Source organism: Poecilia reticulata, chromosome 11 (genome assembly GCF_904066995.2).
Source record: "Poecilia reticulata chromosome 11, P_reticulata-male-v2, whole genome shotgun sequence".
NCBI classification, from domain to species: domain Eukaryota; kingdom Metazoa; phylum Chordata; class Actinopteri; order Cyprinodontiformes; family Poeciliidae; genus Poecilia; species Poecilia reticulata.
In genome coordinates, this window is record NC_088840.1 from 19,484,133 (window position 1) to 19,510,892 (window position 26,760).

At 37.1% G+C, this 26,760-nt stretch overlaps 3 protein-coding genes and 1 pseudogene across 4 annotated transcripts; 2 read left to right on the forward strand and 2 right to left on the reverse strand.

Annotated features, from left to right (window-relative positions):
• The first annotated feature begins 1,325 nt into the window (after positions 1 to 1,325).
• On the forward strand, positions 1,326 to 4,871 carry exosc7 (exosome component 7). The gene is made up of 8 exons (XM_081612802.1): positions 1,326 to 1,481; positions 1,596 to 1,697; positions 1,939 to 2,033; positions 3,140 to 3,305; positions 3,624 to 3,694; positions 3,812 to 3,935; positions 4,016 to 4,171; positions 4,703 to 4,871. The coding sequence occupies exons 1-8, from the start codon at positions 1,425 to 1,427 to the stop codon at positions 4,805 to 4,807; spliced, it is 876 nt and encodes a 291-aa protein (XP_081468928.1). The 5' UTR covers positions 1,326 to 1,424; the 3' UTR covers positions 4,808 to 4,871.
• Positions 4,872 to 5,787: 916 nt separating this feature from the next.
• Positions 5,788 to 9,453, forward strand: LOC103461513 (uncharacterized; annotated as a pseudogene). The gene is made up of 2 exons (XR_014089846.1): positions 5,788 to 6,447; positions 7,447 to 9,453. The product of XR_014089846.1 is annotated as an uncharacterized LOC103461513 (transcript).
• Positions 9,454 to 12,994: 3,541 nt separating this feature from the next.
• Positions 12,995 to 17,552, reverse strand: LOC145553794 (uncharacterized). Its single transcript, XM_081612792.1, has 2 exons — positions 17,221 to 17,552; positions 12,995 to 15,020 (listed from the first exon to the last, which is right to left on the reverse strand). Exons 1-2 carry the CDS (start codon positions 17,282 to 17,284, stop codon positions 13,576 to 13,578), a joined length of 1,509 nt encoding a protein of 502 aa, XP_081468918.1. The 5' UTR covers positions 17,285 to 17,552; the 3' UTR covers positions 12,995 to 13,575.
• A 918-nt stretch (positions 17,553 to 18,470) lies between these two features.
• LOC145553797 (uncharacterized) lies at positions 18,471 to 25,705 on the reverse strand. The gene is made up of 2 exons (XM_081612798.1): positions 25,313 to 25,705; positions 18,471 to 23,004 (listed from the first exon to the last, which is right to left on the reverse strand). Exon 2 carries the CDS (start codon positions 22,680 to 22,682, stop codon positions 21,561 to 21,563), a length of 1,122 nt encoding a protein of 373 aa, XP_081468924.1. The 5' UTR covers positions 22,683 to 23,004; positions 25,313 to 25,705; the 3' UTR covers positions 18,471 to 21,560.
• Between the last annotated feature and the right edge of the window lie 1,055 nt (positions 25,706 to 26,760).

Consider the following 26,760-nt stretch of genomic DNA (forward strand, 5'->3'; position numbering starts at 1 on the left):
TTTCTACATTGTTGGGGATCACCAGTTGTGAAGATTTAAAAAATTATAATAAAAATAATAATAATGCATTGTAGCCGCTGATTCCTCTCCTGATATTTGTTAGAAACATCAGAGGAGGGGGTGCAGGCTCAAGCAAGGGCCAGTTTCAGGCTGGAATTTAAAGAAATTCTTTGAATTTTCAGTAGAAGTGATAAGCCTCACATTCACAGAGTCTGCCAATTTCTCTATCTGTTGGAAATCACCTTGTGGAGCAACAGCAGCAACCATAGCCTCCCAGACACTGTTCAGAGAGGAGGACAGTCATACATATTTAATCTTTAAAGCTACAGTATACAACTTTTTTAAAACATCAGTTTTTTTTTTTTTTTTGGATATTTGTTTAAACTTGTGACAGTTATGAGACAAATAATATGTGAAAAATGAATGTCCTCCATCTCCTCCCTGAGCTACGATAGCTATCAGCAAAAATGCATCACTACAGGTAAAAAAAAGAATCAGAGCCAGGAGGAAGGCCTTAGCTGTCAATCAATCCCGTGTATGCGCTGATCATTACAGAAAAGCTGTTTATCTGTTTTCATCAGTGACCATGCTAACTAGCCTGAGCATTCAGACACTGTAGGACTCAGGGGTGGGTGTGAGCAGTGCATGATTGACAGCGCTAGGACCCTCCTCCTGGCTTTTACTGGTTGTTTCTAACCAAGTACGGAGTTAGCTGGTTTGTCCTGGTAGAACTGGAAGAAGGCAGAGGAGCCTGTCCTCTACTGTGATACTGTCACGACAAAGTGACAGTTTTAACAAATATGTAAAAAACAAGTTTATTTTATAAAAGTTACATACTTTTATGTAGCGCCTGATGGAGCATTGTCTTGCATAACAATCATTGTCTTTTGGAAAGAGACAGACTTCTTCCTGTACCACTGCTTGAAGAAAGTGTCCTCTAAAACCTAGCAGCAGATTTGGGAGCTGATTTAGAGCCGAAAATGATCTTTATTAATACCATTCCATTTTATATAAGATTTATACAAAATACAGTTTATTTATAAGAATTAGAGGAATAAACAGGAGGGAGAATAGAGGATAAGAACTGCTCGTAGTTTTTTTAATACACTATTATAAGTTGGGTAATACTACATAAACTATGGAACACGGTTTTATTAGTTTCAAGAAATATGTCACAAAGAAAATAATTGAGTGTAGAAATTGACTTTAATAAGAAATGAGAATTGAAAATGTGTTCAATTAAATAGTAATGAAGAGAAATAAATTTCACTGTTTGAAAAATACTGGTCTCAGGAGAATTTAAGGAAATGTAATGCGTAGTAAAATCCAAGAGATGGCAGTAGTGCAACATCGATGGATACAAGCTGCCGTTAAAAACTATAGAAGAAGAAAAAAAACAGCGAAGAAGAGTATAAAAAAACAACATGGCAACCGTGCAAGTCAGCGAGGCTGAGAAAGTTTACATCCTACACGGAATACGGGTAAGGTTTCGTCTTTTATCGGAGCCATGAAGGTGAACTGTTGTGCTAGGATGTAGTTAGTTTGTTCGCCATCGCGGCTGCGTGTATTTAAACGCTTTCTGCGGTTCTGATCAGGATGATTTACGGGTGGATGGAAGAGGCTGCGAGGACTACAGACACATGGAAGTAGAAACAGATGTGGTGTCCAACACTGACGGATCCGCTAAAGTCACACTGGTAAAGATAAGTTTCAGCTTCTCATTTTCTATGTAAACAACTCAAATAAAAAAACACATGCATTAGATTAGAGCGAATTACACCAAATGTCCGTTTATAAGAAAATCTGGTCCACTAATGTTTATTCTATAGTCATTTAGTCACTTTCAGGTCCAGCTGCTACATGAAGTCCAATTTAATTCTAATTGTGGTTCAGTATGTTCAACATGCGTCTCTGATTGTCTCCCATTGATCCTCTCAGGGTCACACTGCAGTTCTGGTTGGGATCAAGGCTGAGATCGGAAAACCGAGGCCGATGGTTGCAAATGAGGGATACCTGGAGTTCTTCGTTGACTGGTGGGTGTTTATGCCGAATTTGATTTCTGATTTTAATAGATTTCTTGTCTTTAATAAAATTGACAAATGACAGGAAATATTTTTAAAAACCGGCTTGTATTTGAGTCATTCCCGCTGTGAGTTTACTTGAATTCAAAGTCAAAACCAATAAAAGCAGATAGTCGTTCTTGAGTGGGTTAACGTCACTCGGGAAAGAAGTGCACTGGTGAAAAAAAATCCAGGTTTTCCAAAAATAAAATCTAAAATAAAATAAAACAGAAAATCTGATTAATTGATCAAATTGATTGATCTGCCTAGTGCGGTGGTTGTCGTCATGTGTAGATAATAATAAAGAATCACACTCAATAATCACTGAATGGAAAATGTGTGTGTTGTTCCTCCACAGTTTGTAAACATATGAATTTGGAATTACTGGTATTTGCATCTGCAGACTGAATTACTTTCCTATAACCTATCCCCAAGAAACGTATATCACAACATAAAGGTTGACTTAAATGAAAAGTTATGATCAACAGTAAATACAATAAAATGATCAAAAAGAGTTAGAAAACAATGTGTTTAAAGCTACTGAATTAAAGCAAGTACAGTCTTTAAAAATGACTTCAGTTCTGTGTCATCTTAAGCCAGTTTTTTAGCCTTGAAGTGGATATTTTAGTGCTATGGTCTTAAAATCAGATGGTAGTGAGATCCAAAGCTTACGACTCCTAATAGAAAAGGCTGTTTGTCCAAAGGTTGATGTGCAAAATTGTACAGTATTCAATTAAAAATGTATTACTGTCAGTTATTACTTAATTTTTCACTTAATCATCTAATTTAAGATGAGCCATCATCTATAAACAAAAAAAAAAAACAAGTTGGAAAAATTAGCCATGTTCTGGTTTCCTCACCGACAGAAAAGCTGTGAAAAGATCACAGCTTTTCTGCTATTGTTATTTTAAAACTATCCACTAGATGGCGGTGTTGTTCTCTCTTAAATTTTTGGCCAAAGATTACTGCAGATTTTCACAAAAACATAACACACATTAACTAAAACAAAAAAAAAAAAACCTCTCAATAGGATATTGTTCAGTCCACCATGTTGTTTTTTTTCCTCTTTCAATCATCAGCTCAGCCAATGCAACCCCAGAGTTTGAGGGCAGAGGAGGTGAAGAGCTGGGGACGGAGCTGAGTAACACCCTCTACAAAGTCTTCAACAACCAGCACAGCTTGGATCTGAAGAGCCTCTGCATAAGTCCTGGCGAGCACTGCTGGGTGCTTTATGTGGACGTGTTGGTGAGTTCACGGCCCCAGGCTCACCTGGCTTATCAAGGAAGAACTTTTAACATTACAGCTAATGCTTTTTGCTGTCCAGTTTTAAAATGTACAATCAGCTTTTCATTTTTAAAGGCGTTTTAAACAGAAAACACAAAATCGAACAAGAAACGTCAGATTTTACTGTAGAGAAACGACCAGGAGTTGGTGTAGGTGGCCAAGTGATACCAATTAGATCCAGCAGCACCGACCTCCACACAGCCTGTGGTTATGAGTGGGGATGATAATTATCATTTGATCCAAATGGTTAAAATCTAACATTATCGTGTTCCTCCTCAGCTTCTTCAGTGTGATGGGAATTTGTACGACGCCATCTCAGTAGCGATCAAAGCTGCTCTCTTCAACACAAAGTGAGTTTGTTCAGTTCGTATTACTCCATTAACTTTGATCTAAACTGATTTGATCTATAAACAAAAAAAAAAAACAAGTTGGAAAAATGAGCCATGTTCTGGTTTCCTCACCGACAGAATTCCCAGAGTTCACATCTCATCCGATGAAGAAGGAGGGAAGGAGATCGAGCTCTCTGACGACCCGTACGACTGCATGAGACTCGCTGTGGAAAACGTTCCCTGCATAGTGACTTTATGCAAGGTGAGCTCCCAGCTGATGGGTTCAGACAGAAACTAGATTTGACAGGGATGATTAAGGCCGGCTGGGTTTTCTGCGTGCAGATCGGCCACAGACACGTGGTGGACGCCACCCTGCAGGAGAAGGCCTGCTCTGTGGCGAGCCTCATCATCTCCGTCACACACAAAGGAATAATCACCTGCAGCAGGAAGGTGGGGAGAGGCAGCCTGGACCCAGAGAGCATCTGTGAGATGATAGAGGTGACGACTCTCTGACTTCCTGTTCCTCCATTTTATTCAGCTGCAAACTCGCACAACTATAATCTGACAGGGTGACACTTTATCTGAAGGGGTAAGACTGACATGACAATGTCATAAATATGATATAACACCTGTCATGAATGTGTATGACTGTTGTCAGGAAGTGTCATTCTGTAAATAAGGAAATTTTTAATGCAAAGTTGACACTTTTAATAGACTTTTAATGCAACTTTGCAATAAAAGTGTCATTATTTACCTAATTGTATGTCGTGACAGCAGTTATAAACATTCATTAAGACGCCTTCATGTTTCTGTTTTGTCAGTCTTATGAACACCCCTTCAAATAAAGTGTTACCTCTTAAAGTTTTAAAGACTTTAGCTCATTTCTCTTGGCATTCTGTATATCAAGTCATTTTACTCAAAGATAAGAAAGCTGTGTAAAAACAAGTTTTCGTTTTGTATGCATTCAGGCATCTATGGAAACCAAAGTTTACACCAGTCACGCCCTGCATTGTTTCATTTCCTCTGCAGACAGGAAAACGAGCAGGAAAAGCTCTCCACCCTCCTCTCATGAAGCTGCTGCAGCAGGAGGAGAGTCTGGGCAAGAAGAGGCAGAAAGTCGGATTCCTTGGCTAAAATCACCTCTTTATGTTTGTATTTTTATGTGTTTGTAATTTTCTACTAAAAGTATATTTGTACACTTTTGTTGTCATGGTAGATTTTTTTTTCTAATGTGTTTGTGTTATTGAAAAACTAATTTATTAACCTTTATAAATACTCGTCCAACCTTACTGAGTGCTGGAGGGACATTTGAGTAATTAATCATCACCACCACCTTGATAAATACAGAAATTTTGTGTCTATTATGAACAATGCTCCATACATTGGAGCATTGTATGGAACAATGCTCCAATGTATGGAGCAAAATACAGGTGCTTTAAAATAAGTATCACATATGTATTTATTGTATGCTTTTAATAAAAGTACTGAATTTTCTTAAATTAGAGTAATGCAAGTAACAGGAATGAGGCAGTTTGTCGCAGGTGGAGGGATAAAGCTGAGACATAACTCCAGAACAAAAGGTTTAACATAATCATGCAGTGAACCATGAAGCCTGTTTTAGTTTCTCTTTTGTTTTTCAGTTTCTCCTCAGTGCTGCCATTTCTTGTAGAAGTGGAAGAGGAGGGGGAGAGTAAGGGGAAAAACTGAGTTCAAAGTGTAAAAATACACCCAATAATCATTCTTCTATTTCTGAGAAACTGGGGATTAATTTTTAATTGAACACAGTTGATTATTTCATCACCACCTGTATAAAGGCAGGAGTTTTGTGTCTGTCAGAAACAATGCTCCATGCAAAGACGCAAAACAAACAATCCATGCATTTTATTCATAAAGTAAAGGGTCAAATATCCTATTTATGGTATTTTAATAAAATGCAGAATTTTCTTAAATTAGAGTAATGTGGGCAGTTTGTCCTGGATGAAGGGAAAAAGCTGAGACATAACTCCAGAACAAAAGGTTTAACATAATTAACTGAATCATGCCGTGAACCATGCAGCTTGTTTTAGTTTCTCTTTTGTTTTTCGGTTTCTCCTCAGTGCTGCTATTTCCTATAAATGTGGGAGAGAAGAGGGGGAGCAACCTGAGCATCCAGAGACTTTGGAGACTAAATTAAAGCGTAATATCAATAGTATTGTTATATAACTCACCTTAATATATGCAACAAGTTAGACCAGGGGTGTCCAAAGTCGGTCCTCCAGGGCCGGCATCCTGCATGTTTTAGTTCTCTCCCTAGTGGTTCTAACAACCTCCTCAGCAAGTCAATGTTCTCCTTAGGCCTCTAATGAGCCATCATTTGATGCAGGTGTGTCAAACCAGGGAGAGAACTAAAACATGCAGGATGAGGGCCGACTTTGGACACCCCTTAGTTAGACTATTGCACATTTGAATCTGGAGAAAATAAGTAACAGCTGAACTCACCCAGATTTACGTTGTTCTTTATTTTGACTTAATGGACATTACCTTAGAGTTCAAAACAGATTCTGTACAATGGCTTAGCTGAGTTTTATGCACATTGAGGCAGTCCTTAAAAATAACTTGAAACAAAACCAATCAAAGCTCTAGTTTCACTTTCATTTTGACTCCAGGACTGTTTAAGATCCTGCACAGGATCCACACTGCACTCATTGTTTCACTGCAGCTGGAGTGTCTGCACTGCTCTCTCTCACTGACCATGGACAGCCACAGGTTCAGCCCAAACAGGACTTACGGCTGTGGTAAGTCACTTTCATCCTTCTTTTGTGTCATTCTGCTTCCAAAGAGTATCACAGTGTTTAGATAAAACAGTTTTTAGAAAATTCGGTTTATTAAAGCATCGCGTATAACCAGCCAATTCCTTCTTTTTTTTTTTGCCTTGATGCGAGCTGTATCTGATCTTTTCATGAAAGTCTGAAAAACAGGTCAGAATTTTGTCCAATGCGACTCAGGCTACGTCACTACTCTGCGTCCTGATACGCAGGAAGAAAAAACGACAACTATGGCGGACTATAATAAGGATCAAGTTGTTAATGTCCTGGACTGACAACAACTTCGAAATCATAAACTATGCTACACCGTTAGCATCCATATTTACATCCACAGCTCTTTTTTTATTGCGTTTGAGCACGCTCTCTATCTGTGACGTTATTGCGCATGCGGAGCACTTTCACGTCGTTTGACGTTCACTGGAGATCCCATACAGGTCGCATTTATTTGGAAGCGTAAACGACCACGCCAAAAAAAATAAAAAAATAAAATCTGATTGGACAAAAAATTGTCAACTTTAGGCTATAATGCTTATTATAAAAAAACATTTAAATAAATACAAATAAAATAAATAAGCATTTGTTTCCAAGAGATATTTTTGGCCAATATCTTTAAAAAAAGATGTTTTTGACCAATCTAGAGGGCTCTGGAAGGTAAAAATACTGAATTTCATGACTCAATCATAATTTGCATAATTCTAAGGAAATTCACCCTGAAAACAGAAGGGACAGTGGACCAGACAATTCAGGTGTTTTGGAACAGGAATGTATTTAAAAGTTGAAGGATCGTCTCTTCAGGGCTGAACTTTGGCAGGCTTTGTAGCCTACTTTGATGCGTATTCTTCATGAAAATGGCAAATATGCTGAATTATAGTATTCACATTAAGCCACAATAACATGACAGCAGTTTTATTGGACCATAACCAAAGTAATACGACATGTTGATTCAAATTCAAACTTTCTTCTTTACAGGAACAAACATTACAAACAACAATGAGTTGAGGATCGTGATGGTGGGGAAGACTGGGATTGGGAAGAGCGCTTCTGGAAACACCATCCTGGGTCGACCGTGCTTTCAGTCCAAATGCAGCCCCAAATCCATGACCACTGACTGCTCCAAAGGCTCCAGTAATGTTGATGGACAGCAGGTTGCTGTCATTGATACTCCAGGTCTGTTTGACACCAGATTTGAGGGAGATAAAACCATCAAAGACCTGAGTCAGTGCGTCTGTTATGCTTCTCCTGGACCCCACATCTTCCTGGTGGTCGTTCCAATCGGTAGATTCACAGAAGAAGAATTACAATCGGTGCAAAAGATTCAAAAAATCTTTGGAGAGGCAGCAGACAGATACAGCATGGTTCTGTTCACTCGTGGAGACGACCTTGAAGGCACCATTGAAGATTATTTGTCTGAAAGCCGAGACCTGCAAGATCTGGTGTCCAGATGTAACGGCCAGTATCATGTCTTCAACAATAAGATGAAAGACAAGAAACCTCAGGTCACTGAGCTGCTGAAGAAGATCAGAACCATGTTGACAGGAATGGAGGAATCACTACACCAATGAGAGTTCCAAGAGGCTGAGAGGGCAGTTGAGGAGGAAAACAACGCATCCTGAAGGAGAAAGAAGAGAAAATACGTAGGAGAAGAAGAACTGGAGAGAAAAATAAAAGAAAAGTATGAGAAAGAGATGGAGCGAATGTATAAGCAAATCCAGGCTGACAGAGAGAGGGAGAGAAGGAGAGAGGAGGAGAGGAAGAGGGAGAGAGAGGAGATGGATGAGGTGAGGAGGCAGGAGAAGGAAGAGATGAAAGAGGAGAGGAGGAGAGAGAGGGAGGAGATTAATGAGGAGAGGAGGAGGGAGAAGGAGAAGATGGATGAAGAGAGGACAAGGGAGTCAGAGAGGATGCATGAGGAAAGACGGAGGGAGAAAGAGGAGATGTGTGAGCAGAGAAGAAGGGAAATGGAAAGGAGTGAGGCAGAGAGAAAAGAGAGAGAGAAGCAGTTTGAATCCCTGAAGGAAAAGCAGGAGAAAGAAATTCAACAAGCAAAATCCAGGCTGCAGTCTGAGCATGAATCTAAGGCCAGAGAAGAAGCTGAGCAAAATAATCCTCTCTATTATTTGGCTAAAGCTGGAGAACACCTGGTTAATGCTGGAAAACAAGTTGTTAACATTGGAAAAGAAGTTTTTAACGCTGGATGTAGCCTTGTTAAATCTTTTACCAGCTTGTTTTAGTTAAATAGTGAAAGTCTGAAACTTGCTGCTCATACAAGCATGACGATGACCGCAGGAATCTGAAAACAACACATTTCAACTGCAAGTTTCTTTACAAAAACTGAAGTATAAAACGTGGAGAACAGAAAACGACAAACTAGATTCTGTCTCTTTCATTGTTAATAAACGAAGCAGATCTCCAGTCAGAGTAAAACTCCTTCATCACATCTTGACATTAAAACTCAGCCAGAACCTGGATGTTCTTTGCACCGTGATGGAAAGTTAATGTGAGGTTTTCTAAGAACACAGTGATATAAATTAGATCACTGTTGACTCTACACCTCTATCCAGGCGTGAATAATTTGGAGCTTAACTGTCTATAATATGAAGCTGCCAGACTTTAACACTGTTGGAGATCTTTAAGACTGCAGGCTGATCTTATGTTTCACATGCTGTCAAAAAAATAGTTTGAATCCATGTCAAGTTAGTTAGTGTTTGCATATTATTTCAAAGTATTTCATGTATCACTTGTTAAGCTTTTGGAAAATGTATTTTGTTGCTGGAAAGATTAGTATAAATGGAAAATGATAGTAAATGTACTAGATTCAGGATGATTTTTACTTCAATATTCTTGCAGTTTTGCAATAATTCTCACTTTGTTGATGGTTTAAACTGATTTCTGGTGTTTCTAATGTTTCTGTTCTGTTGAAATATTTTGTGTCACCCTGTTCTGAATATGAAATCACAAATAAAGCTTGATGGAAAAATTGATTGTTAAATTGATTGTTTTTAAATCATTTGCTTTACATATAGAAGTGACTGGGGAAAGTTGTGGTATTGAATGGATAGTAAACTATCTTAGTTGTCTTTTAAATCCACACTTACGACTGATATGAAATTTAATTTTAAACCAAGCGTTTTGTCTTCATTGAAGAACATCTCTGTTTTTTAAGGGTTTCAGCTACAGTTGGTATAAATTGAGAAATGCAAAGCTGAGAAATATTTTTACTCGCATATTTTCTTTTACATGTTTGAAGTCAAACTCGTTTTAATTTCATGCAGAGTTCCTGACTACAAAAACACAAAGGGGAAAATCTAGAGAAATGGCAAAATGTTATGAATTAATTTTAGTTTATCACAATTTTTGAACTCATAGCCTTGGCATAATTACAAGATCTATAAAATCACTAAGCATTCACTTAACAGCACCTGTCTGCTAACAAAGTAGATTAAAAGAACAATTACAGACAAATGGAGAAAACAAGGAGTGGAGAAGAAGATTCCCAGAAAAGGCCACCTAAAATTACTCCATGAGCAAATTTACCCAACAATGGAGCTCATGAATATAAACCTGACATATTATTTCAATTACATTTTTACTGCTTTTGTTTGGAAATTTAGACTACAATAAATAGAGTAACACAACTTTACATCAGCACTTCTGATTCATTTTCTGTGGCTCATTAAACTCGCATCAAGGAGCAATAATTTTGGCACGAATTAACATATGTGGCACTGAAAGTTATCAGTGTTTTGTTTCATATATTGTGAAAAACCATTATTGTAGTAAAGTATTTCATTCGAGATCACAGCTTTTCCGCTCCTGTTTTCAAACTGTTTTCAAAGCAATGAAGATAATGTGCAAGTTGCTTGATTATGATTATACTGTAAATAAGTTTTGCAGTGTAGTTTTTCTTTTTTTTGGACTGTGAAAAAACCCAAAATCTTACCATGAATTTTTCTTGAGGAAACAAGAAAAATTCAATTGGAATAAAACAAAACTAATTTATAAATAGCATTTCTGTAAGATATAGGAGCTTGTTTTAAGTCAATTATTTCTTAATATAAGTAACATGTACCAGTTCCACTGGCATATTATTTCACTTATTACAAGACATTTATCCAACACTATAAGTAAAATAATCAGCCTGTGAAACTAGTACATTTTTAAGTCAATATTAAGCAATTCTGGACTTAAAACTAGCTCCAATATCTTGTTGAAAAGTTACTTTAAGTGCACTAAAATATTTGGACTAGAAACTAGACCAAAAATATTTAGAAAGATTTTGCGTTTTTCTTCTAACTTTATGACTAAACCGATTGTTTTTCTTGGCTCAGAGATCTGCCTACTAACTCAGGGCCGACGGACGGCCAGCGTGAGGGCCGACACCTACTGTCGTCTTTATTCGCTGAGCGTGGACGACTTCAACGAAGTCCTGGAGGAGCATCCTCTGATGAGGCGGGTGTTGGAGAGCGTGGCTGTGGAGCGACTGGATCGAGTTTCACGCAGATCCAGTTATCAACCTCCAACGACTGAGTCTGAGTGAAGGAAGAAGAGAAAGAGACTCCAGCCAGACATACAAAGACCTTTTTAACAGATCTCAAGAAAATAAAAAATACAGATGTTGTTAAATGCTGCATCACTTGATTGAAACTATTGAACATTCATTAATTACAAATTGTCACTTGAATATTAAAGCTCAACATAATGTTTACTTGGATTTTATTGATGTTCACAAACTGAATAAACCTTTGTCAGCGCTTTTTACAGTTTTTTCTTCTGTATAACTGAGAGTTATAGATCCACATGTTGTTTTTTAACAAGTTATAGACTGTAAGCCATATAAATCAGGTGTTCAAGCAGGAACACATCCAAAAAAAGCCACTGGACCTCAAGGACTGGATTTCTGTTTGACCAGCACTGAGATGGGAGCAGCAGATGGTGGTGCATCATGAAGCTTTCTGATTCAAATGATCCCTAAGATCTGTATGTTGAGTCACATGGAGGTTAATACCGATGGCCGATAAGCTCCAGTGATGTAATAACTCAACTGTGACCGCAGCTGCAGGTGGTGGTGAACTTTTACATCACCCTATTTTACTCATTTGTTATTATCAGGATTTATAGTTACACTGGGTTTCAAAGAATAATGTCTTTTTAAAAGATCAGACGCACAAATAAATAAATAAATGAATAAAACTCTCAGTATGTTATCACTTTACCAGATTGAATCAGTGAATTTCTGCTGATATTTGATTCTCGTCAAGCACTTTTCACCAGGAAGAGGCAAAGGCAGGCGGAGAAAAGGTAAAACTGAGATTGTTTGGGTTTCTTTTCATCAACTGCCTCTTGTTTACATGCTTAAGATCCTGCTAATAAGGTTTGTTTCTAAAGTGTTTCTCTCAAAACAGGTCTTTAATAGAGTGGTGGTAATATTTTAAATTGCATAAAATTAAAATTTGAGGGACAAATTGCTTTGCATGTTTGTAGAACTGTAATTAGACTTTCTCTGACTGGATTTCTGCCAAAATGTTTATATTTTGCTGGCACTGATTATGCAGAGTAAATATGAATATTTCTGACCCTGAGACATAATAATGAGTTTTCCAAAGCAGCTTTCATAGAACAACAAAGAATATTAGCTCATATTTGTACACATTGCATTGCTTTTTTTAATTTAAAGAAGCATTTGTTTACATTTGCAAAACACTGTGTTTATATTTATGTCCGTCTGAAACAGTTGCGTGTTGTGCAGAGTGTAAGCACTGAAAGGAAATATTGCTGTACATCAGACGGCTGATGATGCAGATGGTTTTCTGAACAGCAGCTAATAATTCAGTGCTACGTCAGAGATCTGATGTTGGTGCAATCTTACAGATATTTGTTTCCCCGTAATTTTGGTCATTTTATATTAAAATGTCTTCTGGGGACTTTTTCCATGGAGTGACTTCGGTTATGTATTAAACACAGGCTGTCCAATAAATTATTAATTTAAGAATAAAAATATTTAGTCAGGGCTTGATCTCCAAATAGTACAACAGGCACAGAAAATTAGTACGACAAAGTTTGTGTACAGACAAAAAGTCTCATTTTAACATAAACTGTGTGTCTGTCATTTTGGTAAAAACATGTTTATTCTTCATTTAGTGAAGTAACTCAAAGTGTGTAGTAAGTAGCCAGAAATATTTAAGAGTAGCAGTATTCATAATATTACTCAAGTAAAAGGTTCTCCATCTTTTTTTCAACTAAATGTAACTTGAGTAAATGTAATATACAACTGAGTCACAGCCTAAAAACGTAACATCTTTTTATAGTCATAATAGAAGACAGCTGCAGCAGAAAAGAGAAAAATACAACTATGACAAAAGACACCAAATTATTGATGACAATAATAATCCACCATGCTTTCTTACATTTTCCATAAACATGTTTATTTATTTATTCACAAAACCTTTACTTGGGTAGAGTTAAACTGGTTAATATAATCTGAAACAATCTGAAGCATCAGTTACAATCTCATCTTGTTTTGAAGAGAAACCTTATCAGATAATTTTTTGTACGTAGATGTATCTGAGAATGCACAATTAGTGCATAACAGCACATTGTATTTTTTATTCTAAGTGTATTAAGATCAACAACATCCACCCACCCACTCTTTCTCTATACAGGATAGAATAATACTAATCAAGTCCAGTCTTGTGAGAATGTTCTGGAAGGGAGTCCATGTCCAGTCAAACTCTGTTAGTGCATGAAATAGCCAGTGGGCTCCAAAGCCACTTCAGCTATCAGCATCAGTTCTGGCTCTCCTCAGGGCTGTGTGCTGAGCCCTCTGCTCTTCACATTGTACATAAACAGGATGTTAATAACATACAGTTGATCAGTATTGTTTTTGATACAGAATATGCCAGGAAAACAAAACAAAGCATCTCTGAAGGAAAATGTGTCGTGGTTGCACATCTCCAAGAATCCAAATGTGAAGATACAAATGATCACACTTTCAACTTTTCAAGTTTTATAGACATGAAACCCCTCCAGTCTTTCATTCTAGTGTTAAACCAAAACCATTCAATAGTGAACCTCAACATAGGACATGTATGGAAAATACTGCTATGGCTTTTCACCTGTGTGACGCCTCATGTGGTGAGTTACACCAACTTTGTGACGAAAACTTTTTCCACAGCTCCCACAAGAAAACGGCTTTTCACCAGTGTGAATCATCATGTGCTGAGTTAAAGTTGGTTTTTGATTAAAACTTTTTCCACAGATCCCACATGAAAACGGCTTTTCACCAGTGTGAATCCTCATGTGCTGAGTTAAAGTTGGTTTTTGATTAAAACTTTTTCCACAGATCCCACATGAAAACGGCTTTTCACCAGTGTGAATCATCATGTGCCGAGTTAACTTCTGTTTTTGACTAAAACTTTTTCCACAGTTTCCACAAGAAAACGTTTTTTCACCAGTGTGAATCATTATGTGCCGAGTTAAATCCTGTTTTCGACTAAAACTTTTTCCACAGCTCCCACATGAAAACGGCTTTTCACTAGTGTGAATCATCATGTGCAGAGTTAAATCCCGTTTTCGACTGAAACTTTTTCCACAGCTCCCACATGAAAACGGCTTTTCACTAGTGTGAATCATTATGTGCCGAGTTAAATCCCGTTTTCGACTGAAACTTTTTCCACAGCTCCCACATGAAAACGGCTTTTCACCAGTGTGAATCCTCATGTGCTGAGTTAAGGTTGGTTTTTGATTAAAACTTTTTCCACAGCTCCCACATGAAAACGGCTTTTCACCAGTGTGAATCATCATGTGCTGAGTTAAATGCTGTTTTCTCCCAAAACTTTTTCCACAACTCCCACATGAAAACGGTTTTTCACCTGCGTGAATCATCATGTGCTGAGTTAAACTCTGGTTTTGACTAAAACCTTTTCCACAGGTTACACATGAAAACGGCTTTTCACCAGTGTGAATCATCATGTGCAGAGTTAAATCCCGTTTTCGACTGAAACTTTTCCCACAACTTCCACATGAAAACGGCTTTTCACCAGTGTGAATCATCATGTGCCGAGTTAACTTCTGTTTTTGACTAAAACTTTTTCCACAACTCCCACATGAAAACGGTTTTTCACCAGTGTGAATCATCATGTGCTGAGTTAAATGCTTTTTTTGACTAAAACTTTTTCCACACTTCACACATGAAAACAGGTTTTGAACTGTATGAGTTCTCATGTGAGCATCAAAAACAGATTTTAAAGAGAAACGCTTTTTACAGATGGCACATGAGAAAAGTTTTCTTCTTTCCTGATTTTGCTTCTCAGCTCCAGCAGCTTCCTTTAAGAGGACTTGGTTCCTGTTTGGTTCTGATTCAGTTTGGTGTGTTTGCTCATCAACAGGAACCAACATGCAGGTATCAGTTTCCTGTTTTAATTCAATCTGTTCTTCTCCCTGACTGCAGTAAACTTCTTTCTCTTCCTGGTCTTGTTTTCCCTGCAGAGGTTCCAACTCCTCCTGGTCCAGAGTCGATCTTCTCTCTTGGTTAAACTGCAGGGAACCTGGAGAAGAAAACAGAGAAAAAGAGTTATTGTTAATTTTATTGAAGTAAGCAGGAGAAATCTTTCATTCTTTAAAACAGAAATAAAAAAAAAAACACTTTAAATTTCAAAAGCGTAGACAGAGATACAGATCAGTCGTCACATCCAGCTGACATTTGGAGAATTCTCATATGAACGGATTTTAAAATCATATTTTATTGCAAAATTAATTGTAGAAGGGATTATTGTTGATATTTGACAGTAAACTGCATTATGTCAAGATGTTTTTTGTATTACTCTGAATTCTTCTATTCGGTGTTTGTTAGCTTCTGTTAGCTTCTTGGCGCAGCTGCGTTCTCCAGTCACTGGTAGCTAAAATCACGATACCCTCACTGTGTATCCCTCTGAAAAATGAACCCATTTAAATAAAGAAATAAAGGAATCCCTCCAGGGGTGATACCACGATAGAGAGCGTTCATTTTATAGCGTTAACACCGGAGCTGTAAGTGGTCCGGTATGAAACGGGGGTGATAGAACAACACAGCACTTTTAAATTTCAATAATCAGAATGCAGAAATTGTTTCCGTTGTTTTAAAAGGTTTATGTCAGTCTGCCTTTTCCTCATCGATACGCTTCCCGACCGCCCTGCACCTTAGGGGCTTAAAAAAAAAAAGACGCGCACATTGCGCAAAACTCTGAAACAGGAGAAGCAGGACATAAACGGAGCGACGAACTAGATGTGAAATATGGCATAAAAACAGAGAATCCGACGCTGAACAGTGAAAAATCAACACATGATGTGAAACACATGACGATTAGGAGGCGCAGCAGGTGATGAGTGAATATTATTCGTCTTATATTATTCGTCTTATAATGGATCTAGCAAGAGGAAAGAAACTAAAGTGGACATAGCAATAAACCAAGAGAGGATAATAATAATCAAATGAAACTAAATGGAAATGAATGAAGAACAAAATGCAAGAATAAACTAAGAAACTAAAGTAAATACAGAGGAATAAACTGGTATGGCAAGACCTTTTGTGCAATAATTAATACAGAGGACTGTATGGCAAAAATAAACAGACACTACTTCCAGATAAAAGGTAAAATAATATTGTTGAAATGTTATGGGTTTGTTGAGACCACATCTAATACTGAGAATAAATATATCTTACAGACCATAACAGTAAAGAACTGATCACTTATTTATGTTTTTAATTAGATTTGATATATTTATTTCTTTAATATTATTTTTCATGTCAGTGTTAATGTCATGAGGCTGATGACTCCATGACACTTTGAATTTGACTCATTAGGATTTGATTAAGAACAAGATTTGTTCTTTGTATTTTCTGTCCAGTAAAACTATTAATCTATAATCAATAGACATGTCTACATAAAGATATAATCCATGTTTCTGTGTCATATTTGTATGGCATTAAAAGGACCTGGAACTGTTGTTTTTCCACTGAAAGCTCTGGTTTGCACAATAAATGCCATGTGGGTGAAGTTTTATGGATGATACTCTGATGTCCCATTCTCCTGAAGGCAGCACAGAGCTGCACCACCAGAAACGGACAGAAACACTGAAGAGAAGAAGAGTTATGATTAATGTAGTTACAGTTCTATCCATGTTTTTATGTTGCAGAGCTCAGTCATTTGCAAATAGTTCAAAGTTTAAACTGGCATGTTGTTCATCTTTTATCTGGTCATTTTGTGCAACATTTAACAACTAGAAAATGGCACAAAATAAGAATATTTTTTCCACTCTGATTGACTGCTGTTAGGCCTACAAATTTTAAGTTGAATGTTCATTTATTGCATTTTTCGTAGACACTTGTGAAAATAATTTCTATTCCCATGGCTTTTTTGTTCTCTGGGAAATTATTTTTGATGATAAATACAGAAACAAGCATAAAAATCAAAACATGTGCAATAGTGATAGTAATATTAATGATAAAATAATGGTCAGTGCAAAGTGGCCTGCAAATTCTTTGGTGGGGGGCGATGAGGGACCTGGATAAAGGCTAGGGGGGCGCTGGCCCAAAAAAGGTTGAGAAACACTGCTCTACATAAATAAGCCATTGGCACAGCGTAATATTCATGTCTGCGTTCTAACACGTTAACAAAATATTTATACGGGAAAAGAACATTTACTAAAATGATCCTCATACAGAAAAGTGCAGACATTAACCTTCGTCCAAACGCTGGTGTTTCCTACCTATTCGGTGTAAGATTATCTGGGGGGTCCGGGAGAAATCCAGCAGTCTGCGCTGATCATCCATCTCTTCCTCTGACTTGACGATTATTTCTTTAAACTCTGAATGTTGCTTCAGCAGCAGTTAACAGGAGCTTTTTGATAAACTCGTTAAAACTGGACAGAAGATAGTTTTCAGAGAAACACTCAAACATTCAACACAACAGACCACGTGCAGTCCTCTTTGTCTTCTTCTTTCCAGGTTTATGATTGTCGGTTTTCATGTTATTGCTTTACCGCCACCTTGTGGATCCTTCGATCATTACATGTAAAGAGTTCTCATACAGTGGCAATTCATTTTGGAAAACGTTAAATCTTTTCATAGTAATAATAGAAGACAGTTGCAGCAGAAAAGAGAAAAATACAACTAAAACAAAAAAAACCCACTAAATTATTGACGACAACCATAATTTCTAAAATAAAGATCAATGTATGTATGTATGTATAATAAATGTAATGTATATTAAATGTAATTATTTTTTAGTCATTCATAAAACTTTTCATTAAGGTGTGTTGAGCCACAATCAAATCCAAAAGTTGCAAAACAACGACCCTTGAAGACTGGAGTTTGACTCTTTAAATGAGTTAACAGTCATACATTTTATCAACAGTCTTCAATATGCACAGCAGAAAATTAAAAATGAGTGATTATTGAGAATAGGGACAAAACAGGTCCTATGGATAAACCACAAAATTTGAATAAAATATACACAAAATAGGGACTGTGCGTTTCTGCAGTGTTGCTCTGATGGCGTAACAGGTGTTACGTAAATCCGCGTTTCCCCATCAGATACGGTTCCCCCTGCGTCTCCTTACCGCTCAGCTACGCCAAGCTCACGCGGCAAAATACGCGCGTGCTCGTGGTGAGCACTGAGAAAGCACGCGCATAGGGAACTACGGCCACCGTGAAAGCTCAAACAACATGTTTCGGCAAAGTTGTCACTTTCTTCACGTTTTAGTGGGAAACTAATAATAATAATAACAAGAATAACAATAACAACAATAATAATACTAGTAATAATAATAATAAATAATAGTGATGATAAATACATAAATGTCACATAGATATTATAAATGTATATATATATATATATATATATATATATATATATATATATATATATATATATAACATGTATTTATATTATATTGTATAGATATTTAGGAGAACAGCAGTGCTAGAATAATGTTGAAGAAAGGTGATGAAGCTCTGGTGAGGTCTTCATTTAGTTTATTGAAATACGTGTAACACTCACTAGTGTTTACAGTTAATCAACTCGTAATAAGACCAGAGCTAGGTTCGGCTACTGGAGTAGTGAGAAGTGCATTTTGAATTAATGACCACAGACCAAAGAAAATGTAGGTAAAACAGCCGGCTTATTATTTGTTGAAAGAACAATAAAAGAAAAAACAACAACAATGTTACACAATTAACACACAATGACACAAATTCCAAAAATAGTTTCCAGTTTCTTTCAGAATATTTTATAAATCTAAATTAAGGATACTATTTATTTTACCTAGGTTATAGTTCTATTTAAGTTCTAGTTAATACTATTTATCTATTTTAATCTACAGTTTGTTTTAATCTGTTTAATCTATTTTAGTTCTTTGGTGTTTCCCTTAAGAAGTTAGGAAAGAAAAAAACAATAACAGCAAAACAACAAAACACAGCAGAACAATTCAGCAAAGACAGGTCAAACTGTGCTTCAGATCGATGTCTCGTTTCCTCCGATGATCCAAGTTAATTCTGTTTCAGTGACCCACTGCTAACTCGCACAACATAGGCAGGTCATACCAAGTTGCGGGGTTTGCAATGTCCAGCAGAGGGCGTAGCTCCTACTGGATGGTCATTAAGCTCCGGGTTGGCTCGCCATCTCGTTCTCCTTAGGAAGATTCATTTCAGTGATGATCCGAGACTCCTTAGTCCAAATCCCAGCCGAATGTAAGAAAATAAATAAATAAATAAAAAAAGGCCTGTTGCCAACAAAGAGCGACAGTTAGCAACAGTTAGCTCCTCTGTTGATAAGCCGTTGAATTTCTGTTGACAAGAGCGGCTGTTAGCTTCAGCGGATCAGCTGTTACTCCTGCTGACTTTCAGTTGGCTTGCTGTTAGCACCAAGAGCAACAGCCAACGCCTCCGCTGATCAGCTTCCGCTTCAGCTTTCAATTTAAATTAAATAAATGTTTGACAAATACATTACCAAAAAAAAAAACAAAAAAAAAAAACGGAAGAAACAAAATACACTTTCAACTCACCAAGTCCAAATCCACAACACACAAAAATGATCCCGAGCGCAGCCAAGGTGAGAAAAAAAAATAATGCGAAAAGCTCCTGCTAAAAAAAAAAAAAAAACTCGTCTTAGACAGCAAGTCAGCTACGAGTGGTCAATTTCTCTTATCCGTCTTTTTTTTCTTTTCAGCACAATCCCGTTTTCTTGTGCGCTCTCTGCCTCTCCTCTCCCTCACGTCAGAGAACGCAGCAACCCGATTGGCTGAAACTAGTCACATGGGTTATACATAAATGCGATCCTTCAGAATAAGAGAGTTCGCTGACAAAGCAAAACTGGTTTATACAGCTTCTCTAATCAATTAAAATATCAAAAATCAAATACAGCAGTTATGTCTCTAATTGTTGCTCTTTTTTATATATATTTTTTTTACAGTTTTAAGATCGATTAATTCCCTATTTATTTTCCTATTTATTTACTTCCTATTTATCTAATTTACTATTATTTTTATGTAGAGGCTATTTCAACCTGGGTTACATACGTATGAACTGTTTTTAATTTTTTAATAAACTAAACTATTTTATTTTGAGAGGAGCAGGTCAGGGAAGACATAGGAGACCCAGGTGCAGTTTCAGATTGTGAAGATATAAAATTACATTAATTATAATAGAACCACAAAGGAGAATGGGTGGAGACTGATGTCAGGTTAATTTCTTTCAATATTTCAATATTTTTTTCATTACTTCCACACTATAAGGGTAATGGTTAAGAGACAATAAGAAAAGTGCTTGAGGAGAGGTTTAAAAATGAATTAGTGAACATTTTTGCTATAGAGTTGCGATGTTTAATAATGTATACATCTGAAAATGAAGTTGTTTAAATTCTCATTCTGTATGATAAAAACATACTTTTTATATTTAGTTCACATTCTGGTAAATTACTGTAGTGTCTGTTGTAAATCCATGCAGGAACATCAGGCTGCAGAGAGTCAGAGGGAGGCAGAGACAGAAACACATATCTGTAGATATTTTAGTTAAATGTTTGCGGCTGAAAATGACAGGAGAAAAACATTTAGGTTTTTGCTTCAGTGTTTTTATGGCTCATGTTTGGTAAGTTACTGAATGCAGAGCTGGAAGTGAGACTGAGTTAACAGTGAGGAGATAAGGTGTTTGTTAGACGTGAAAAGTATATTTTTTATTTATTTTGTAGATCAAACTGTTGCACTGATGTAGAGAGTTGTTCAAGAAGAACAAAACTTGTTTTTTAGATTTTAATTTTGTTGGTCAAACTGCTTTATTGAGTTTAAAACTGCCGAGTCCTACTTTATGAGCCGTTTTCTACATTGAACCAATTCAATTACCAGTCAATTTATATCAATGCATTTTGACCAATAATCAAATGTCTTTTGACCAATAACATATATCAGAATCTGTTAGCCTGTCTGTGCTACCAGAGTATGTAGCTTGCTAGTTGTGAGGCAAATGCTAAAGTGAGTGTTCATCCTGGAATGACGGTCATTATACTATGCATAACCTTAATCTGATTATTGGATTGTAAACAGTAAAGTGTTAGAATACTTGTTACTGAAACCAGGGTCAGATTAGAGTAACGCATTACTGACGTGTTGATGGCATAATTGTTTGACATTTCTGCTCAAACTATTTACTGATCTGTCAGGTTTCCGATATGAGTCCCCCCCCCCAATGACAGACTCGTTCCTACGCCCTTGAGTGCATGAAAAAGTCAGTGGGCTCCAAAGCCACTTCAGCTATCAGCATCAGTTCTGGCTCTCCTCAGGGCTGTGTTCAAACAGGATGTTAATAACATACAGTTGATCAGTATTGTTTTTGATACAGAATATGCCAGGAAAAGAAAACAAAGCATCTCTGAAGGAAAATGTGTTGTGGTTGCACATCTCCAAGAATCCAAATGTGAAGATCCAAATGATCACATTTAACAAATACAACAACTTTCAGATCTATAGACATGAAACCCCTCTAGTCTTTCATTCTAGTGTTAAACCAAATGAATTGAATAGTGAACCTCAACATAGGACACATATGGATAATACTTCTATGGCTTTTCACCTGTGTGATGCCTCATGTGGTGAGTTAAATGAACTTTGTTACGAAAACTTTTTCCACAGCTCCCACAAGAATAAGGCTTTTCACCAGTGTGAATCATTATGTGGCAAGTTAACTCCTGTTTTGTCCTAAAACTTTTTCCACAGCTCCCACATGAAAATGGCTTTTCACCAGTGTGAATCATCATGTGCTGAGTTAAATGCTGTTTTCTCCCAAAACTTTTTCCACAACTCCCACATGAAAACGGCTTTTCACCTGCGTGAATCATCATGTGCTGAGTTAAATGCTGTTTTCTCCCAAAACTTTTTCCACAACTCCCACATGAAAACGGCTTTTCACCTGCGTGAATCATCATGTGCTGAGTTAAACTACTATGCTGACAAAAACTTTTTCCACAACTCCCACATGAAAACGGCTTTTCACCACTGTGAATCATCATGTGCTGAGTTAAACTCTGGTTTTGACTAAAACCTTTTCCACAGGTTACACATGAAAACGGCTTTTCACCAGTGTGAATCCTTATGTGCCGAGTTAAATCCGTTTTTAGACTAAAACCTTTTCCACAACTCCCACATGAAAACGGCTTTTCACCAGTGTGAATCATCATGTGTCGAGTTAAAATTTGTTTTTGACTATAACTTTTTCCACAACTCCCACATGAAAACGGCTTTTCACCAGTATGAATCATCATGTGTCGAGTTAAAATTTGTTTTTGACTATAACGTTTTCCACAGTTTACACATGAAAATGGCTTTTCACCAGTGTGAATCACCATGTGCTGAGTTAACTTCTTTCTTTCACTAAAACCTTTTCCACAGCTCCCACAAGAAAATGGCTTTTCACCAGTGTGAATCATCATGTGCCGAGTTAAAATGTGTTTTCGACTAAAACTTTTTCCACACATCACACATGAAAACGGCTTTTCACCAGTGTGAATCATCATGTGCTGAGTTAAATGCTGTTTTTGTCTGAAACTTTTTCCACAGCTCCCACAAGAAAACGGCTTTTCACCAGTGTGAATCATCATGTGCCGAGTTAAATGCTGTTTGCGACTAAAACCTTTTCCACACTTCACACATGAAAACAGGTTTTGAACCATATGAGTTCTCATCTGATCGTCAAAAACATATTTAAAGCTAAACGCTTTTTACAGATGGCACATGAGAAAGGTTTTCTTCTTTTCTGATTTTGCTTCTCAGCTCCAGCAGCTTCCTTTAAGAGGACTTGGTTCCTGTTTGGTTCTGATTCAGTTTGGTGTGTTTGCTCATCAACAGGAACCAACATGCAGGTATCAGTCTCCTGTTTTAATTCAATCTGTTCTTCTCCCTGACTGCAGTAAACTTCTTCCTCTTCCTGGTCTTGTTTTCCCTGCAGAGGTTCCAACTCCTCCTGGTCCAGAGTCGATCTTCTCTCTTGGTTAAACTGCAGGGAACCTGGAGGAGAAAACAGAGAAAAAGAGTTATTGTTAAATTTATTGAAGTAGGAGAAATTTTCATCGTTTAAAACAGAAATCAACAAAAAAAAAAAAAAACACTTTAAATCTCAAAAGCGTAGACAGAGAGACAGATCAGTCGTCACATCCAGCTGACATTTGGAGAATTCTCACATGAACGGATTTTAAAATCATATTTTATCGCAAAATTAATTGTAGTAGGGCTGCGACAAACTGGCGACCTGTCCAGGGTGAACCCTGCCTCTCGCCTGGTACACTAGCTGGAGATAGGCACCAGCAACCCTCCCGACTCCACTGAGGGAAAAGGGTGTAAGAAAATGGATGGATGGATAATTGTAGTAGGGATTATTGTTGATATTTAACAGTAAATTGCATTATGTCAAAATTTTCTTTATTTGTATTGCTCTGAATTATATAAAAAGTTAATTTTAGTCCACTTTATATCTTTGGGGTTTATTTACAAACATGAGTTTATTTGTAGGTTAATAGTTGTTTAGTTTTTGTCCTTTGTTATTTACTTTTCTAAGTTAAACAGGAAGAACTGTGGGTCCATTTTCCGTCACTATAGGGACTGGTATTGGACCAGCATGCACTGGGTTGGGCCTCTAGGTTTTGACCAGAGCAGCAGAGGAAACAATGAAAAGTAGTGATGATGAGATGAAGCTTCATGAAGCCCTGAGGAACTCCATCCAATCACTGGACTCCTGAGCCGATGCACCGCTGTGCTTCATATGCTCCACTGGGACATCAAGTGGACAATATATGTGAAATAGGCAAAACAACAATAAATAAACAAGTAAAAATGTTTGACACAAACTTTGATTAATCTGGTTGCATGAAAAAAATGGCTGGATCAAAAAGAAAACGGGGAAAAACAGGAGAGAGGGTTGTGATTGGCTTGTTATTTGCTATGTCACCAGAGACAACGATTTATGACAAAAAATAAAAACTAACTGTGCTCGGGTTTAGGTGAGTTCTCCGTTTTATATGCTTCATAAAATTTATCATGGATTAATCGACACACCTCTAATGAAAAGTTTGACCAAATTTGTTAAGCAAATAAAGTTTGACCTTTGTTATTTACTTGTCAAAACTGGAAAAAATAAACTATAAAAACAATCTTCAAGGTTTTTGGACATTAAACTTTTATCTACATACGAAGCATCACCTCAGTGTATTAAATGAGCAATACAAATTACATGAGCAATATGGGCAACCGCCCAGGGCGTTATTATTATAGGGATGCCAGGAGACCTTTGCGGATTGTAGCACAGCGATGAAAGCAAAACAGAATGAAATGAGTTTTAATTGATACTGGTCAGCTCTAAGTATTTCATATCTAGGTGTTCTTATGGGAATGTGGATCTTTCAGATCAGTCTGAGAACCAATTTTGATAGGTAAACTTAATTTTATTGTGTCATTTAGCGCAGGGCGCTGGTCTTGGTCTCTGGTTAGGTGGTCTTGACTACAACTCTGCTACATGTCTCCTTGGTTGCATGTCCGCCCCCACCACCTTTTTTCCAACCCCTTTCAGTTGGATTTCTTTTTAAATAAATGTCACTAATGAAGTTCATGCAATGTTAGGACAGGAGACAAGAAGTTTCCTTCCCTAAAATTATGATTCATAGGATCGCATATCAAAGTCTAAACTGTTACAGAGAATAAACACAATAAGAACATGTTTAATCTGTGGCATTGTTTATTACAATGGCACATTTCTGATGTATTAAAATTAAATACGATCGGCACACTAATCGTTAACCTAATCGCTAACCTATTAGCGATTAGGTTATGTATTCAGCAAGTACTTTTACTTTTAATACTTAAGTATTTTTAAAAGCCAGTACTTTTTTACCTTTACTTAAGTAAAATGTTAATGTGGTACTTTTACTTGAGTACATTTTTGACTGTGTATTTTTACTTTTACTTAAGAACATTTTTTGAGTACTTTCTCCACCACTGTTGGTTTGACATAGAATCGCCACTACAATTGATTTATTACAAATTATAAAATTTACAGCTACTAACACCGCTATTAATATTTTATGTTGCCTGCTTTACTAACCTTGCGCTGCATTGTTCACTTTTCTCCTGTTTTCTGAAGCAAGTCTCAGTAGTTAGAGAGGAATAAAAAAGGTAATTTTCTCACTACCATTGTCTCAGCGTAATATTCATGTCTGCGTACTAATATGTTAAATATTTATACGGGAAAAGAACATTTACTAAAATGATCCTCACAGAGAAAGGTGCAGACATTAACCTTCGTCCAAACGCTGGTGTTTCCTACCTATTCGGTGTAAGATTATCTGGGGGGTCCGGGAGAAATCCAGCAGTCTGCGCTGATCATCCATCTCTTCCTCTGACTTGACGATTATTTCTTTAAACTCTGAATGTTGCTTCAGCAGCAGTTAACAGGAGCTTTTTGATAAAGAGAAACACTCCAACATTCAGCACAACAGACCACGCGAGCTCTTTGTCTTCTTCTTTCCAGGTTTATGATTGTCGGTTTTCATGTTATTGCTTTACCGCCACCTTGTGGATCCTTCGATCATTACATGTAAAGAGTTCTCATACAGTGGCAACTCATTTTGAAAAACTTGAAATCTTTTCATAGTTATAATAGAAGACAGTTGCAGCAGAAAAGAGAAAAATACAACTAAAACAAAAAACCCACAAAATTATAGACGACAACCATAACTTCTAAAATAAATATCAATGTAAGCATATTAGTAATATATATTAAATGTAATTATTTTTTATTTATTCATAAAACTTTTCATTCAGGTGTGTTGAGCCAGAATCAAATCCAAAAGTTGCAAAACAGCGACCCTTGAAGACTGTAGTTTGACACTTTAAATGAGTTAACAGTCATACATTTTATCAACAGTCTTCAATATGCACAGCAGAAAATTAAAAATCAGTGATTCTTGAGAACAGGGACAAAACAGGTCCTATGGATAAACCACAAAATTTGAATAAAATATACACATAATAGGGACTTCCGGTCATGTCGTGGTGCTGAACGGACGTGCGGTGAAGCCCTCATCAATTTCCTTCTAAAAAACTTAATTAACAACCTGTAATATCTTGCTTCTTCAGTCAACTGTACTAGTTATCGCTGATACTAGTTATCGCTGTTAACTAGTACCAGATAGCACCAAAGAACGCAAAACCAACCTCCAAAAAGGCTTTAATAACGTCTATGTTGAGCCCAGCGCAACAGTCCGGGAGTAGCAGGTTAGCTAACGCTAGCATTGCCTACAGCGACGGGGCAGCTTCTCCCCTAGTTGGCAGTGGCGTCTCGGATATGCCTCCTGTTAACAACAAATCCACAGAAACAGATGGTGATGGTCTGGCGGCCATGGAAGCAGGTAGCACTAACGACCTCGTGGCGGCTATTAACTCGATGAAATATGACTTTGTTAAGAGATTTGATAGCCTGCTAACTGCTATCCAGGGGTTGCAATCGGATATAAGAACTGTTACCACGCGTGTTAACGACAGAATTAGCGCTAACGAGGATACCGTGAGAAATTCTGTTCCCCCCTGTGTTGGAGCGCGCATTGCAGCCAGAGTAGTGGATCCGGCGGATCTGACCATTTTCACGGCGTTTCTGATCGATTTCTCGGTAAAAACTACTCATATATCATGTCAATGTTGTAACTTTCAGTTTAATCGGCAGCTGTCAAATAAAAATACATACATAAATAAACGAGGTCTTGTGTTATTTTAAAC